We start from the raw sequence: 17,936 nt of genomic DNA, 5'->3' as shown, positions 1-17,936 counted from the left end.
ATGGTGACTACCGCAGCGAATCAACAGAAGTAGACAACCTTACATTTTCTTGAATTTTTGCATTACTACGAGCAGTGATAGTTTATCTATGTCCACAATAAATATTTATTATCATGTCCAGGTTGTAACAAATGATGGTAATATTCCTCTCTCGGAAAAAATAAACCTTGTAACATTATTATGCTGTTAAGTAGATGACATTCAATTTGGTAGACCATATGTAACACGGTGCTGTTACCAACATCACCGAAGCACATTGCAATGCTGTTCAAATTTGCATATATAGCATAAACTTTAACTTCATCTTCGTCTACGTCTTCGACGAGTGTCAAGTGTCTGTTGTCGTAATGTCAAGTCGTCGAGTTTTTTTTTTCTTTCTTTAAATTGGATCCACAATTTGTCAACTCTTGACACTAAATCTTCCTTTTAACTTCTTAATCCGCATTTCAGTTTCTCTCCTTCTTTGCATTGTTTCTGTTTGACGTTTTCTTTTTTGTTTGTCATTGACCGGTGGTTTTCATCCATTTACGTTGTTTTTTTTTTCATCTCATTTCAGTGAACTACGTAAAGGAGTCCGCTGCATACAGAGCTATACCCGACGCTGCATGGATCTCCAGCAACGCAATCAATTCAACAAATTGTATCATGGCACTAATCAATTCATACGGGATCTGTGTAACAAGGGCGAATTTCAAGATGGTAAGTTTGAACACATCAGATCAGATTCTTTGTCCGTTGACTTAAAATACGAGGCAATAACGAGAATCAAGTAGGAAAAAACTGTTGTGGTATTTAAAATCATTTATCAACTTGTGCAAACTGAACAATGGTCAAACACACACACACACCGACGCACACATACATTTTTCGTAAGATGGCTTTTGTTAATCAGGTGCTCGAGAGGATAATTAAAAATTAAATGTCTCATTCTGTTCTGCTACTGGTATTGTTGTAGTTGCAACTGTTGTAGTCAATGTAATTTGTGTCAATTGACATGTAAATCAATAAAAACAGCCGGGCTACTCTAAAGGACTTTTTAATGGATATTAAGCGTTGTTCCGGTCAAATGGTAATTACAAATTAATTACTCTCGTCTAGACGTGTGTTATGGAGTTGTGAGTAGGAGATATTTCCGTCGGGAACAAAAGAGAGTTTTTTGTCTTTCCCACCAAATGAAAGCTTAATAGGCAGCTTTAAAGACGAAAAGACCCTAAAATCGGTCGGACTTTATAGAGGACCTATGTCAAAATCTGCACATTGATAAAAGTTACCAGGAAGTTTATTAAAATTTCAAAAACAGAAATACGAAGCTAGGGAATTAACCATTACAAAAAAGTGTATATCATGTCGATAGAACATGATATACATATATATATATATATATATATATATATAAATCACAACCTATTTAACAACACTTCATCATAGGCTTAATTTAATACGATACGCAAAATTCCGTCTGAAGGGGATAAACTTTGTAGGTTTGCAGAAAATTCTGACAGCATAATTCGCCGTTGAAGCAAACAACATCATTAATCACATGGAACAAGTTTATATCATGTGATTACCAACCAACATGTTTTCAGGTAAACGTGGAAACGGACCATGAAAACATAGGAATATCAATTTCTTGTCTTTGAGGACCATAGCAAAAATCTTATGAACAATATCTTTGTAGAATATTTCGAGGCCAATAATCATGTGTTAGTTTTTTATGGTTTAATAAAATAAGGACGCAAAAGGACTCGAGAAAGAATGATGAAAAGTTCTACTGAAAAGTTCTGATTTTTGATGTGCCTGAAAACATGCCTCTTGATTTTAAAATTCGACGAGTTTCAACTGTCTTGCAAATTATGTTAAAGACTTGTAACTACGCATACCTGTATTTGAAGACTTACTGAAGAATAAAGGAAAAATCCATTTTTTCGATTTAGAACCGATCACTGTTTCGAGAAAAAGGCGTTTAAGGTTTGAAAAGCATTATTGCCGTGGATTGATGCTGGAGCAATAAATCGGCTATGTCTTCAAGAGTTGTTAAATTTTCACTTGAAATTTTAATTAGAAATAAAAAGATCGATTTTTTGAATCTGGGAATGGATTTAGTAACCCCCAAAAACGTGCTTCAGATTATATAACTTTTTCTTCATGATCTTCAGAATTAGCAAGAAAAACTTCCCCACGCCATAACTTAAGCACTTACATCATGGAGAACTAGTCTTGCTGAGTTCTTGATATACTCGCCAAGAGATTTCATCCCCATAAGGAATTTTCATGTTGCACAGTGTAATAACACGAAATTAGTATTTTCCATCTCACTGGGTAGACAGTTTTCCTATTACAAATGACAAATACTGACCCACTACATCCCAAATTTTGGTATTTTATTTACAACCAACTTGGCTGTACGTTTGTATTAATGGGTTCATATACAAACGTACAGTCGCATTTTCCATTGTAGCGGCTGCAATTTGGCAATCCGGGATATTGGAGGGTAAAACAAATATTTACGAAAAATTTTCATATCGAAGTACCAATAATTTGCCATATCGGGTACCTAGTAACTAAAACCCATATTTACAACCAGTGAGCGGAGCAGTATAGTCGGACGGGGCCGACCATACGATACCCTACACAACTACCACGAACTCTAACTTTCTGAGGATGTTTATTCTGAGTCTGAGTAGTATTTCGTGATATTTGCCCCCTGTTGTCCGATTAGAGGTCAACAACACCTCTTTCTTACTTTTTTTCGAATATTCAGTACAGTCCTTCTAATTACTTGTCCAGATTACCTTCACGGTGGGTTGTGTTGTGATTATACTCTACTCGAAAACACACAAAAAATTATGTTTTCCGTCCATTTCATCCCAAAATTGTATCTTGATCATCACCGAAAATTGTAGGCGTTGTTCTTGACTATAACTGGAACTTCATTAAAAATTTCAAAGTCATCAGCGCGATATTTCTCCCTCTAATGTGGTAATGGGTAACTAAATAATATCTGAATACGTAAGCACCTGTAAATATTTGACTGTAACTCCCACATCAGAGTAGATACATCACTATATTTGGTATCAATTTAAAGGCCAACCACTCCTCTTGGATATGCTATCAACTCCTGGGGTCTACATCCTCCAGGAGTAAATATATATGCCATAGAATACAAATTTTGCCATTTTTCACACAAAAGTCAGGGTCCATTTGACCCGCTAAATATTGACCGATCTTTATCAAAACATGCATGCTTATTCTCTGGCCCGATCCCCTTCTTCATGCAAAATTTCGCGGTGTTTGGGCCATAATTGCGGCCTCTGGAGCGACCAGAAAAACCGACAAAAATTTAGTATTTGGTCCATTTCATCCCCTAAATATTAACCGATATTTTCCAAAAACAATAGGGGTCTTCATTGGCCAGAACCCATCCTACATGCAAAATTTCGTGAAGATTGGTCCATAACTGTGGCCTGTATCGTGTTTACAAATTATAATGGACAGACAGACGGACGGACGGACACACATGTCTAGATCGACTCAGCTAGTCGAGATATGACGATCGGTATACTTAAAGGTGGGTCTAGGACCAATATTTCGCGGCGTTACAAACATTTGGGGCTGCACAAAGCTATAATACCCTGACAACATAGTTGTGTAGGGTATAAAAATTATTCCATATTTACACCATACACAACAAGGTTATAAGGGTTTATAGTTTTGTGAAGCCCCAAGAGTTCTTCCCCTGCGAAACTTTTTAGTATACCTATCATCTAAAATTTATTTATTTTTTTTTTATCAGTTTTCCGAACGTTCTAGTGGCCAAATAATGACCCGAACATCGCAAGCATGGTCTTTTCGTGATAATCGGTTAATATTTGCGGGTCATGTGAACCCAGCTTTTGTGTGAAAATTTACATTATATTTACTCCTGAAGTACATAGTCCGGATAAGTTGACAGTATATCCAAGATATATATTATTGTATGTACTCGGATGTGGAAGTTACACTATGATATTAAGGTGTTAAGTATTTTGTTTGGTTACCACACTAGAAACAGAAAAAGTCGCGCAGATCGCTATGAATTTCGGTGATGATCAGATGAATGACTGCTTAAAATGATCGGTCAATATTTAGAGGGTCAAATGAACCAAGATTTTTGTGTGTAGAATAACCTAATTTGGTGTAAATGTTTACTACGACAAAAACCAGTGAGCGGAGCAATATAGTCGGACGGGGCCGACCATACGATACCCTACACAACTTCCATGAAAATCTAACTTTTTGTGGTTCTTTATACTGAGATTGGGCAATATTCCTTGGCCATAACTGGAACCTCATGCAACATTTCAAAGCGATCAGCGCTATATTTCCGCCCTGTAAATATTTAAGTGTAACTCCCGCATCCGAGTGCCTACGGCAATATAATTGGTTTCAATTTAAAGGTCAACCACTCCTCTTGGATATACTATCAATTTCTCGGGTCTATGTTCCTCAGTGGTAAATATATACGCTATAGAATACAATTTTTGTAATTTTACACACAAAAGTTAGGGTCCATTTGACCTGCTAAATATTGACCGATCTTTATAATAACAGGCATGCTTATTCTTTGGCCCGATCCCCTTCTCCATGCAAAAAGTCGCGGTATTTGGGCCATAATTGCGGCCTCTGAAGCGACCAGAAAAACCGACAAAAAAAAGTTTTTGGTCCATTTCATCCCTTATGTATTAACCGATCTTTTCCAAAAACAATAGTGGTCTTTATTGGCCAGAGCCCATCCTACATGCAAAATTTCGTGAAGATTGGTCCATAACTGTGGCCTGTATCGTGTTTACAAATTATAATGGACAGACGGATGGATACACTGACAACATAGTTGTGTAGGGTATAATGATTTAGATCATTCGTCCGATTGAAGCGTCCGATTGAAGCGAAATTTTGCATAGCTTATTGAAATGAGTCTATGAGTATATGAACAACCCAAAGTGGTAAAGGGTATGATATATTCAGCCCCGTCCGACTTTTGGGCTTTCCTTACTGGTTACCTCTTCTTTATTTATCTGCTTTTGGGAGAGTATAATTACTTCACAGTGGACGAATTTTGTACTTGTTTTTATTAAATAGAATTGTGTCAAAAGGTCAATCGTGGGATATTTAGGGTTTCGTTTACATGGAATCGAAAGAAAATAAATATGGGCCCTACATATTAATCTGAAGCACGTTGAATTAAACTTGTAATTTATTTATCTAGTCTCATGTCTAACTTCCGTATGGGAACCCTACCTAAATCTGTACCTATTTAAAATAATGTTGACTTATTTCGTTCTAGTCTCAATTCATTTAACTATAACTATAAAACAAATAACTGAATATAGGATACCCACATTATATTTCCAACATAATTGAAAATTCCCCCAAAAATTAATGTTTATGACTTTTTATAATTTTAAACTCTAAATGCAAGGTCAGCCGGAAAGCCACCCAAAAAGCTACCTACATACATATATCAATACTTAAAGACAAAATCTTCGGAAAAACAGAACAGATATTAATTAGCTCTGGCCAAAAAGCCATTCAATGGCAAAATAGAGCAATCCACTGAATGAACGGATGATTTATTGTTCTTCAATTGCAAGCCATTCTTCTTCTTCCTCTTTTTTTTGTTTTGTTCAAAAATTCACTATCAATGCAGGCAGACACACCGGCCATAACAGGATGATAACCAGATGTGGTCAACATATGAACGAAATTCCAATTAAAGGCAAACATATTTGGCTACGGTTGTATTGTGAGAACAATAGACGAAAGAATTGAATATCATCATGGACATGGATACGTGCTGAGGTATCTGTAAATGGTACACTGTCAAAAACTTGCATAAAATTATGTTTATTTGGTAGGGAAATTAAATTAGGCAAGACAAGTGCAATAATGACATTCGATGGACAAGGGAAAACGAATTCTCCGACCAGACTTATTATCATCCTCCTTACTTTCTAATCATACTTTTCTTTCACTGTATCATCCGAAACAACTTTGCTAACATATTTTGTAAATTCTTTGTTGCATTTTATTTCGCAGACACAGAAACACACACACCCACGTTTACATTCTATGTGGCTTAGACATTTTAACCAATACAATTTGCCCCAAATATTGTCTCTTAAAAAAACAACTCCACCACATTTATCTATTCAGGTTCAGACTTCTTTAAATTAAACGACAAATGAACGATTCATTGCCTTTACTGAATTGCCAATGAATGGAGTAGTCAACTATGTACAACTAGTAGGTAGGATTCGGATATGTGTGGTCGTGGTCGTTCCATTGTCAATGTTTCCACATTTTTATTGTGTCATTATACCCTTCACCACACTGTGGTACAGGGTATTATGTCTTTGTGCATATGTTTGTAACAGGCAAAAATAATCGAGATAGACCCATGGTTCCTTTTGAGAATATGCATAGAATCACTTTCTGAGTCGATTTATGCATGTCCGTCCGTCCGTCCGTCTGTCCGTCTGTCCGTCTGTCCGTCTGTAGATGTTAAATTGTAAACAAAGTACAGGTCGCATTTATGATCCGAATTGGATGAAATTTGGCACAGCTCAGTTGTTTGGCCCAAGGACGAACCCTATTGAAATTGGGAAAAATCGGTTCAGATTTAGATATAGCTCCCATATATATTTTCGTCCGATTTAATGTAAACGGTCCCTATATATCTTTCGATTTGCACGAAAATTGGCACAGCGTAATGAATTAGGTCAAGAATGATGTGTGTAAAATTTCATAAAAATCGGTTCAGATTTAGATATAGCTCCCATATATATCTTCGTCCGATTTAAGGTAAATTGTGTACCAAAGCCCCTATATATCTTTCGATTTGCACGAAATTTGGCACAGCGTAATGAATTAGGTCTAGAATGATGTGTGTAAAATTTCATAAAAATCGGTTCAGATTTAGATATAGCTCCCATATATATCTTCGTCCGATTTAAGGTAAATTGTGTACCAAAGCCCCTATATATCTTTCGATTTGCACGAAATTTGGCACAGCGTAATGAATAAGGTCTAGAATGATGTGTGCAAAGTTTCGTGAAAATCGGTTCAGATTTAGATATAGCTCCCATATATATCTTCGTCCGATTTAAGGTAAATTGTGTACCAAAGTCCCTATATATCTTTCGATTTGCACGAAATTTGGCACAGCGTAATGAATAAGGTCTAGAATGATGTATGCCAAGTTTCGTGAAAATCGGTTCAGATTTAGATATAGCTCACATATATATATATAGTTCCTATATATAGCTTCGCCCGATTTTAGGTAAAAAGTCCACTAAAGTCCCTGGAAATCTTTTGGTATAGCGTACTGAATTAAGTCTAGAATGATGTGTGCAAAGTTTCGTGACAATCGGTTCAGATTTAAATATAGCTCCCATATATATTTTCATCCGATTTAAGGTAATTGGTGTATCAAAGACCCTATATATCTTTCGATTTGCACGAAATTGGGCATAGCGTACTGGCATTTGGGTCTATAATAATTTGTGCTAAGTTTCATGAAAATCGGTTCAGATTTAGATATAGCTCCCATATATATTTTTGCCCGATTGTAGGTAATTGGTGCACCAAAGTCCCTGGAAATCTTTTCATTTGCACGAATTTTGGCATAGCGTACTGAATTAAGTCTAGAATTATGTGGCAAAGTTTCGTGAAAATCGGTTCAGATTTAGATATAGCTCCCATATATATTTTCGTCCGATTTTATGTAATTGGTGCACCAAAGTCCCTATATATCTTTCGATTTGCACGAATTTTGGTATAGGGTACGTTGGCCAGCTAAGTACTTCGCTTTGTTACAAGAGACATTTGGGTTTGAAAGGGTTTTTGTATAGAAGCAATAGCTTCTGGGGAGAATATCACAAAAAAAACTAAGGGAACTTATGAGGATCAGTGGTGTGATCCGAAACTATTGTCTTCCCTGCCTTACCCCTCGGCAATCAATGCCATACATTCCCCACTAGTAGATAGTTGTTTTTTTATAAAAACAAAATACAAATGGTATCCCAAATAAACCGCCAACACTACTGAAGTACTAAAGTAAGTCTAAAATGATGTTGCTAAGCTGCGTGAAAAGATCCATAGCAAGGCTGAATGACACAACGTACTGAAATAATATAAATTAGTCTCTGGCAATTTTCCCTGAAATCGGTTCAGATATAGATATATAACAAAATCGCGTTGTCTGTTGGGATACATATGTAGAATATACCCAAAGTGGTGAAGGGTATCATATAGTCGGCCCAGCCCGACTTTGCTACTTTCCTTACTGGTTTTTTCCTGGATTTTTGTTTCATTACACTGCTAATGTTTTGTCCATTTTTTTCATCTTCTATTTTCTCTTTCCTTTTCGTATCTCTGTACATCGTTCACCGGCTGGCAGAATACCTGAGACATGCACCATGCTCACAAAAGGCTAAGAAAGAATTCGAAGTATGTGCCAATCGTTATAAGGAAACAATGCTATTCCTGAAGCCTAATAACAATCAGGAAAACCATGAAAATATCACCCTCAGTGAGAACATTAAAACGATATGCTGGTAAGTATGACATGTAAAGAAACACACATACATTCATATATTGAATGGTATGTGAGGAAATACTAATTGAGAACTATTTCCTGGAAATTCATGTTATATGTCAGACAGTGGGGTAATTGTGATCGATGCGAAAATTGACATGGGCAAAAAAGAGAGTTTAAAAAGTCATAATAAATCTGAATCAAATTTTCAAAATTCTGGGTATTAGATGGGATGGTGTATCGAGTTTAAATAAATATCTGAAATCACTATATAAATATCACCATATGCTAAGTTCGACAAGCTGCTCGGGCCTGTTTATGTAAATAAGGGCTACAATAAAAATCTTTAAAGTGAAAAGTTTGTGTAAGAATTTCAAATTTTCAACTGTGTTTACAACAATAAATATGAAATGGTTAACTAGCTGTCGTTGATAATCAGAAATGTAAATTACACTGTGCAACATAAAAAATAATTATCGGAAATTTCAAAAAAGTGCGATGCAGGGGCTAAATATAGAAGGCGTGTTTCTGCATTTTGCAAGTTTACGTCGGGAGCAAGGGGGCACATTTCCCAGACATTTGAAAATATTCGGAATAGGATTTCTCGATATCCTTGCAATAGGATTTCTCGAAATCCGATAAAAATATGTGGAATATTATTGTATAATACCTCTCTGAATGGTTTTTCGGTCCCCTTTTTCAGAAATTATTGAAAACTCATTTTAAACGGATTTACAGCAGGACAGAATATAATATAAAAATGTTCGCCATGGGTTTTTACTATAGGTCTTAGAATAGAGCAATAATCAAAAGTTAGCCTAAACACCAAAAAAAAATTTAAAATATAAAAACATATTTTAAGGTTAAAACTGATCTTATTCCGAGTTTGTGCCTATTTTTTACACTAGGTGTCGTTTTAGAAGGATGTAATAAAGGGCAAATATATTCTCCATTAAATTTTAGTATAAGTCACACTAAAGAAATATATGGGACTCTACAAAATTACCTAATTACAATTTAGAAAATCTGCGTCAAAGAAGGACCTCAAAATATAATTTTGGATAAAACTTGCATTGCTATAAAGTTAGATTTTTAAATGCTAATTTACAACCTTTATTATTGTGGCAACACCTTTATTTGTGACGGCCCAATTTTACAATTTTTTAATCGCATCTACTAAGAGTGTTCCATAAAAAAGATGTCAGTTGCATACAATCTCCCTGAGGGATGTTTTAAAACAAGCTGTCGGTACCAATTTTACGATCCTTTTACCCACTGTCGTCTGGAACAAATACAAATTTCCCATGCAATACATATTATCCCTTGGGAAAAATGAAACCAAATTACCTGTTAACGTCATTGGCAAATGTGGTAGTTGATATTTGGTGTACAATCACACATACATACACGCCAACACACTCACACCCATACAAACGAACATAAAAGTCAAACAACTGACTAATATCTTCTTCTATTTTTCTCTGGTCTTAAATTTACAGCTCCATCAATGAACTTGTCGACTGTTCCGAAAATGCTGCTAAAAAGATATGTGGGCCTGATGCTGCAAAATTTACACGTGAATTAGTCGATAAATACGCCAACAGCTTAACCAGGGTGAGTTATTGCTACTGTACGACTTTTTGGGTTGTTGTTTCGATTTTTTTTTGATGTTGTTGTACGTTAACAAGGCGAATCGTAAAAACATAAGGATGGGCTTAGATACAAATATACACAGGCAGATAGGCAATGCATACTTGAGTGGGAAGGGTGGGTTATTAGATGATAGATGTGCGAAGAGATAACCCAGCAAAAGATTGAATTTGAATGTTTTTTTAATTAATTTTGTAAGACCTTATTATTTTGTTGAATCTTTGTTTCCGAATAAATATTTCTTTTTATTCTAAATTTGATATTTTTTAAATGGTTTCAATATTGAGTTAAAATTTGTCTCAAATTCTTTGCTGGGTTATATAGTGAACTCAACAATAAGTCTCTTTAATGATGGTCTAATATGTCCTTCCTCATTCGTTATGTATGTGAGTGTGGGGCAATACCAAACTAACACCCAGAAACATTCCTAAAAAAACACACACAACACACATACTCCCAAAATGTTGGGACCAATATTCGACTGCGACAGAACCAACTGCCCAGGCTATAAATCTAAACATTGAAAGCCGACTCACTCTCTCACTTGCACTCCCTCTATTTCGCCAACATTAAAACCTCTGGTGTCTTTTATTGATGCTCATTTCAGATTTACTGCGAAGATTTTACACGACATCCGGGAATTTGTCGCAACGGTGAAGGCGATGCCGGTACAGCTTTACACAGTTCTTGGCAACAGATAATGTTGCTAATGGCAGCACTCTTCTGCCTGGTGACCTATCAACAGAACCAATGGCTACAAAGATAGATGGCATTGCATATTTCTTTATATCATCCGTTAAGTTAGTTGCAACAGGAGTAGTAGTTTTTAAACCAAACCAGAAAACACAAACGACAACAACAAAAACAAAAGTGCGATGGGTTCTATTTTCGGAAGAAATAAAAGTTGTTTTGTGATTGTCCCCCAACACCACCACCATCCAGCCAACCAACCAACCACACCATGAACACCAAAAATAATGATGACGACGATGAGGACGTTGAAACCCAATTCTGCCACTACCTCGACACCAACCACATGGCACTGGCCCAAAGAAAATTTTAAAAACTAAAAAAAAAAAACAAAGAAAATAGCAGTAACAACAACATCAGCAACAACAACAAATGAAGGACCATCTCTTCTAAATACAGGGCGCCAATATGTTGAGCCTGAATGATAATTACTTAGAAATGGTCGTAATAATTTTTTTGACCATCAAATGGTATTTTTCCCCCTGAAAAAAAGGATCTCTCTCTTCTCTGCTTATTTATTATTTTGCTTTGTTTTCTTTTGTGCATTTTTGTTTCTTCTTATTATTACTATTATTAATCAATAAATGTTATGTTTTAATTTATTATATATAAAACCTAAATATTTTTATCATTTAACCCATAAATGGTCTAGTGTATTTAGAAGGGTCACGTGTGTTCTTCTTATGTTAAAAATAAACAGGACTGCGTAGCCGTACACATTTACTCTCGACACCTTCAAAAATTAAAATTATTCAGGTCATATGGACTTCATATGGAATAGTCCATGGATCATGAATATGAATTCTCTTTGGCCACAACGATTTCGACTGAGGACGTAACCAAAGAAGGAATTGCATAATAGTGCCATGGGTAAATTTTAAATATATTGAAGGATGAACATGACGTTGGTCAACTTTTTCTAGAAAATATTTCGTGCGTAGAAATAATATATACTAAACAACTTTATATCATCAGCCTTATTAGAATGTTTCAGCCAGCTACAGATTTGTACCCTCGGACTATGACTTATATTTGGCGAACATTAAACTGATATGCGTTTGGTCTTTTGGTCAGTCTTCGTATTAAAAGCCGTTTTGTCGGACTGGATCATTTTTATTTTTGCGTACAAATCATTGGAGAATTTTATCAATCAGCAATTTTTTTAGATATATGCTTATGACAATTTGTGAGGGTATTACCAGAGGTGTGGGACATACAGCCAACGCTTGAATATATTTATGTTTAGTATAAATATTAAAATGTGTCAAGTTGGCCAACTGTGGAAGAGCTACAATAATTGTTAGGAATTTTTGGAATTTATTTTAAGATTTGGATTTAAATGGATACTCCACACTCTTTATATCTTTTTTACAAATTCTCAATATTTTGACGCTTTGTGGGTGAAGGATAATAGGGTGAGGATCAATGGGTTCAATATTCAGTTTTCAACGTTTGAACCAATACGGGTTGTCAATAAGCTTCATATTTGTCTAAAAATTTGAGGGAGTTACCAAAAAGGGTGAACCGATAAGTCCAATCTTCAAGCATAATATATTTTATTATGGTTCGTATTCTCAATTAGATTAATTTAAATATATAATAAGTGAAAAAGCGTTCGGCCGGGCCGAACTTTGGATACCCTCCACCATAGATATACTGGCAGGTTCTTGAAATGAAAATATAGGGAACATACTAAAAAGTGGATCTATACAGACATTTGTACACACCGATTAAGAAACTATAATGTACATACCCTCAGTCTTATGGCTATTGAGGGTGTATAAACTTTGATACGGTGAAAATGTGCCTCATCGAAATATTGGTTTTGGACCCCATGTTTCTTGGAGCAAATCCGTTTCAGAAAATTCGGATTTCATCAAAACTTTACATATCTTATTATTTCTTTCAAACTTAGTTCAAGTTCGAAGATGGAAATATCAGACCACTCCTTCTGGTACCTCCCAGGCAGGCTAGGCCTAAATATTTCATTATCGCACCTTACGTTCTAGTTTTTTATCTCGCAGGTGAAATGATTACAACAGAGTCTTAGAACCAAACCAAAACAATTCAGATAATTATTTTAATACAATCCAGTAAGCGGAGCAGTATAGTCGGACGTGCCAACCTTACACAACTACCATGGAACTCTAATTTTCTGCGGATTTTTTCCTAGCATGGGCAATATTTTGTAATAGTTGCACCATCTTGACCGACAAGAGGTCAACAAATATTACTAATATTCAGTACAGCCCTTCTAATTACTTACTAATTCCCTTCCCTGTGGGTTGTGTTGTGATGTTCGACTTTCAATTGGTGGAATGCTTTCATTTTATCTGGGAAAGATTTCTTCATGGACACAACATATTCTTCAATATTTAAAACTCCTTTTAGCTTGTTAAAGAACTCGATAACAAACAATGACCGTATCTGATCTGATTTAAAAACTTAAATAATGTTCAAAGATGGAGCAGAGTATAGGGAATTTTCCGAAAATATTTTACAAGCTGTAAGGAAAAGACTAAAGTCTGCGGCCGATTATATGATATCCTTCACCTTCATTTGGACAATTCATATATTTAGTGGATCGTATATAAGACCAGATCAGATTGATACTTTTTGATCATTATGGATCAATTGTTCAGTTAATATGTTAGGTTTGCCTTTTTGAGACTTAGTTGGACCGAAGCTGAAGCATACAACATAGATGAATGAGCTTTCAAAGACAACGTTAGTTTTTCGCAGGTTGTTGTTACTACTCAAGGCTTTGAATGTTATGTTGGCACCGTTATAGTAGCAGCGTTCGAAGAGATTGATGCTTTAGCAAGCACATCCTTCTTTTAATTATTTGTATTTGCCCATTTAATTGACGCCTTCTCTATGGACAACAACAATTTAGGAACCTGATTCTGGGTTTCGGTGATAGGACAGCAGCAATGTTCAACCATTTTTCAATTTTTCAGATAGGCTGACAGGCTGAAATTTGGAAATTGAGAAAATAACCTTGAATTGTTGTTGAAACATCTTGATACCCACAAAAGATCCTTACTCCCTGCTGTAAAAACATCGAGAAATAATACAGGCAAATGTTATTCATTTCAGACAATAGGGCCAATTTTACTTCCCATTTTTCTCTCCCTAACCACTTTAATTTATATTTTCTTAACTTTCTTAACACTCTCGACCCCGCAGTCCTGTTCGAAATATCAAAAATGTCACAAAACCCACACATAAACAAACAAAATGTGCAATTAAAAATTATTACAATTAAGGATAATTAGTAAAATCGAGTTTTTTTAGAATTATTTACATATTAATTCAATTAAGCAAACACATACACACATGTTACACATTTGCAACTACACAGACACAGAAAAGTTAACAAATTTGAAAAAAATAACATAATATGAGAAGAAAGTATTAAAGATCTAAAAGTTAAGGTCTAAAAATTCGTACAGAAGAGTTTGAGTCTTATCTAAAAGGAAAAGAATAATAATTTGTAAACTGCATCGAAACAGGGATGCAGGTTATAAAGTACAGTATGTATTATGTAATTTAATAAGTGCTCTCATTATAAGATGAACTTTTAATGTGAACTTTGAAACATTGGGAAACACAACTCGTTAAATGAACTGTCATTAAATTTAGAACTGGGCCTACTAAAATTATAAAGGAACTATTGCAAAAAAAATATAAATTTGCTGAACTTTATTAGAAGGACAATTCCTAATTGTGAACCATCGCTTTTACGTGTCTTTTGAGCTGGGGCATTCTCATTCATTCGCACAACATGGCCTAGCGACCGTAGTCGCTACAGCTCAATACGACTGACTATGTCGATGTCCGCTTATAAATTGTAAAGCTCGTGGTTCATTCAACGTTGACGTAGATCGGCCGTAGATCTTTCGGAACATTTTTCTTTCAAACACCCCAAGAGCTGCCTCATCTGCTTTCGCAAGTACCCATGCTTCAGATCCATAAAGCGTGAGTTTGCTTACTCTTTGTGTTAGACATATGTAATATTCAAAAGGTAATGAGATAAACCCTTAATTACATTTGAGGATATACATAGAATCTCTTTCTGAGTTCATTTATTATACCCTCCACCATGAGGTGAATATTAAAAATATATGCAATCGTTCGGGATTTGCATATATTGCAGATTATGTCATGGTTTTGGGTCGAAAGATTTGACAACTAATTAGAGCCTGATCGGTTCAAAAACGCGACCATAATCCCAAAATACCGGATAATGGGGACATTTATAGAGGTGGTGGGAGTGGGTACGCAATCTTAATAATTCTTGATAGAACTATGTGCTACCCAATGGTAATTTAAAATATCAAACTACGGCCAATTTGTTTGAAGAACCTGCTGAGCCTTCTAAAACACTGGAATTTTGAGAATTTTTGGTAGTGAGATTTGACATCCAATGGCATGCAAAATCGTGAATATTGGAAGGTAACTTTATATGGGGGCTATCCTAAAAAGGTATCACTTCAGATAATTCCACGCTGAGACAAATCAAAACCAGTAAGAAAAGTTCAAAAATTGGACGGGCCGACTATATGATACCCTTCACCACTCACCCTATCCTGTCAATAGAAGAAACGTAGTATATTTGGAGGACTATCGGCGCTGTGCAAAATGTTATCCCAATAGGACAAAGTTTGGGAGTTTGGTGCCACATCTGCATAAAATCGGACAAAAATATAGGGAGCTATTTATAAATCTGAACCGATTTCAATAAAACTTCACACAAGTCCATATGGTCTTGATTCAGTGGCCTTTGGTGCACCATTTACATAAAATTTAAAATATATATGGGAGATATATCTGTCCTTCGGCCAAATTGCATCCATTTCGGATCATAAATGCTACCCGTAATTTGTTCACAAGAAAACATGGACGGACAGACATGCATAAATCGACTCATCAGAAAGTGATTCTATGATTAATCTCAAAAAGAGCCAGACCCATGGTTTCTCTTTGCCTAACAGACATAATACCCTGCACCACTGTGTGTTGGTAGATATAATAACAAATTACAGACAATTTGGTGAAACATGACGATTATGCATTATCAGTTCACGCACGGTACTAATTATATGTAGCACAACAGTGGGTTAGGATTGACTTCGTATTAGAGTGAGAGTCGCCGTTGACGTTTCACCTGCATGCAAAGATATAAGTTCATGGATTTACTCTTGTTCGAATAATCCCTATCGAAATTTTTGAAAAATTGCCGTACGTTAATTTAATATTGTTGACAAATTGATTTTCCAATTCAGTGTAAATGGCACAACACATGAGTGTACGTAAAACCGTAATGCCAACAATTTCAAAATGGCGCCAAATGATCGCACGGACATTTTCACGAGCTATATCCAGTTAGTGGTCAAACAGATTTTTCAAGACAATGACATCAACACAACACATGGTCGTACGTCAAACTGTACTGAGTATGCGTTGCGAAGGTCAGATATAATTATTGTATGGGAATAATAGAAATTTCTTACAAATTTTTCAGAGCCTCTTTTTATACCCTACACAGATATGTTTCAGTATATTATAGCTTTGTGCAGCCCCAAGTGTTTGTAACGCTGCGAAATATTGGTCCTAGACCCTCCTTTAAGTATACCGATCGTCATATGTCGACTACTGAGTAGATCTAGACATGTGTGTCCATCCGTCTGTCCATTATAATTTGTAAACATGATAGGTTTGGGGATGTGGAGTCACATGTGTGACTACAACACTCTGAGACCGGTTAGGTCCGTTGTGATCATCCACAAGAAGAGATACAGCGAAAAGAAGAGACCAAAGAAGATTAGAGAGAGAAGATTAGTAAATTAAAGGAGTGAAGAATGAATGAATGAAGGTCGATGGCCCTATGAGTCAGATAGAAAAAGCGTTACGTGCCATGGTTGTATGCTCCTAACCACCTTATGTTTCTAATTATGCTGTAGATTAGAGCAGGTTCGGTTGTTTAGAAGAAGCTGAGATTCGGTAGAAAATGAGAACCCATTAGTCTGTGTCGTTTGTAAGCCAGGGCTGGACAATGACACAGGAGATGCTCAATTGTCTCCGTCTCCTCCTCGTCAACACAGAGTCTACAGTAATCAGTTGCATCAAGAGATTGTAAACACGATACAGGCCACAGTTGTGGACCAATCTTTGCAATGAAGATTCCTATTGTTTTTGCTACATATCGGTCAATATTTAGGGGATGAAATGGACCAAAACTTTTATTATGGCCCAAAAATCGCTTTTTTACATGGAGAAGAATAAAAATTCCTGTTTTGATAAAGATCGGTCAATACTTAGCGGGTCAAAGAGAACCTGACTTTTTAGTGAAAAATTACAATATTTGTATTCTATAGTCATAGATTTACCCCTGAAGGACATAGACCCGAGAAGTTTATAGTATATCCAAGAGGATTGGTTGACCTCTAAATTGATACCAATTATATTGTAGCATGTTCTCCGATGTGGGAGTTACATTTAAATATTTACAGGTGCTTACGTATTAATATATTATTTAGTAACTCATTACCACACTAGAGGGCGGAAATATAGCGCTGATAGCTTTGAAATATTCCATGAGGATCCAGGTATGGTCAAGGACAACGCCTATAATTTTCGATGATGATCAAATAATAAAATTTGGATGATGTAGACCGCGAGAGTAAGTATCACTATTCTCTCACACACATTCATCGGAACCAATTGAAAAACCATTGACACACACACAAAGACAATTGCGTGAGAACAGATTTTTTTATGCTCTGCCCGTGCCTGCTCTAGAGGGCGCAAGCTCATAATATAGAACCACATAACGTTATATTTTCGTGGAAGTATTGTAGGGTTTCATATGGTCGCCACCGCCGACTATACTGTTCCGCTTACTGGTTTAAATATTTATTTTAAATTTCCATAGGGTGGCATGGCTAAATTGGCATCG

The 17,936-nt window shown here is 35.8% G+C and overlaps 1 protein-coding gene across 1 annotated transcript; it reads left to right on the top strand.

Annotated features, from left to right (window-relative positions):
* Positions 1 to 556: 556 nt before the first annotated feature.
* Positions 557 to 11,056, top strand: LOC133330799 (uncharacterized; the record flags this gene model as incomplete). Its single annotated transcript, XM_061539206.1, has 4 exons — positions 557 to 699; positions 8,438 to 8,594; positions 10,075 to 10,189; positions 10,833 to 11,056. Coding segments are annotated over 4 exons (574 nt in total), but the record flags the coding sequence as incomplete, so codon positions are not given.
* Positions 11,057 to 17,936: the final 6,880 nt, after the last annotated feature.

This window comes from Musca vetustissima, unplaced genomic scaffold, assembly GCF_032173495.1.
Source record: "Musca vetustissima isolate MV318-11 ecotype Yass unplaced genomic scaffold, APGP_CSIRO_Mvet_v1 utg25818, whole genome shotgun sequence".
Classification (NCBI taxonomy): Eukaryota; Metazoa; Arthropoda; class Insecta; order Diptera; family Muscidae; genus Musca; species Musca vetustissima.
The sequence above is the reverse complement of the archived record's forward strand: the minus strand, read 5'-3'. Positions and strand labels throughout refer to the sequence as shown.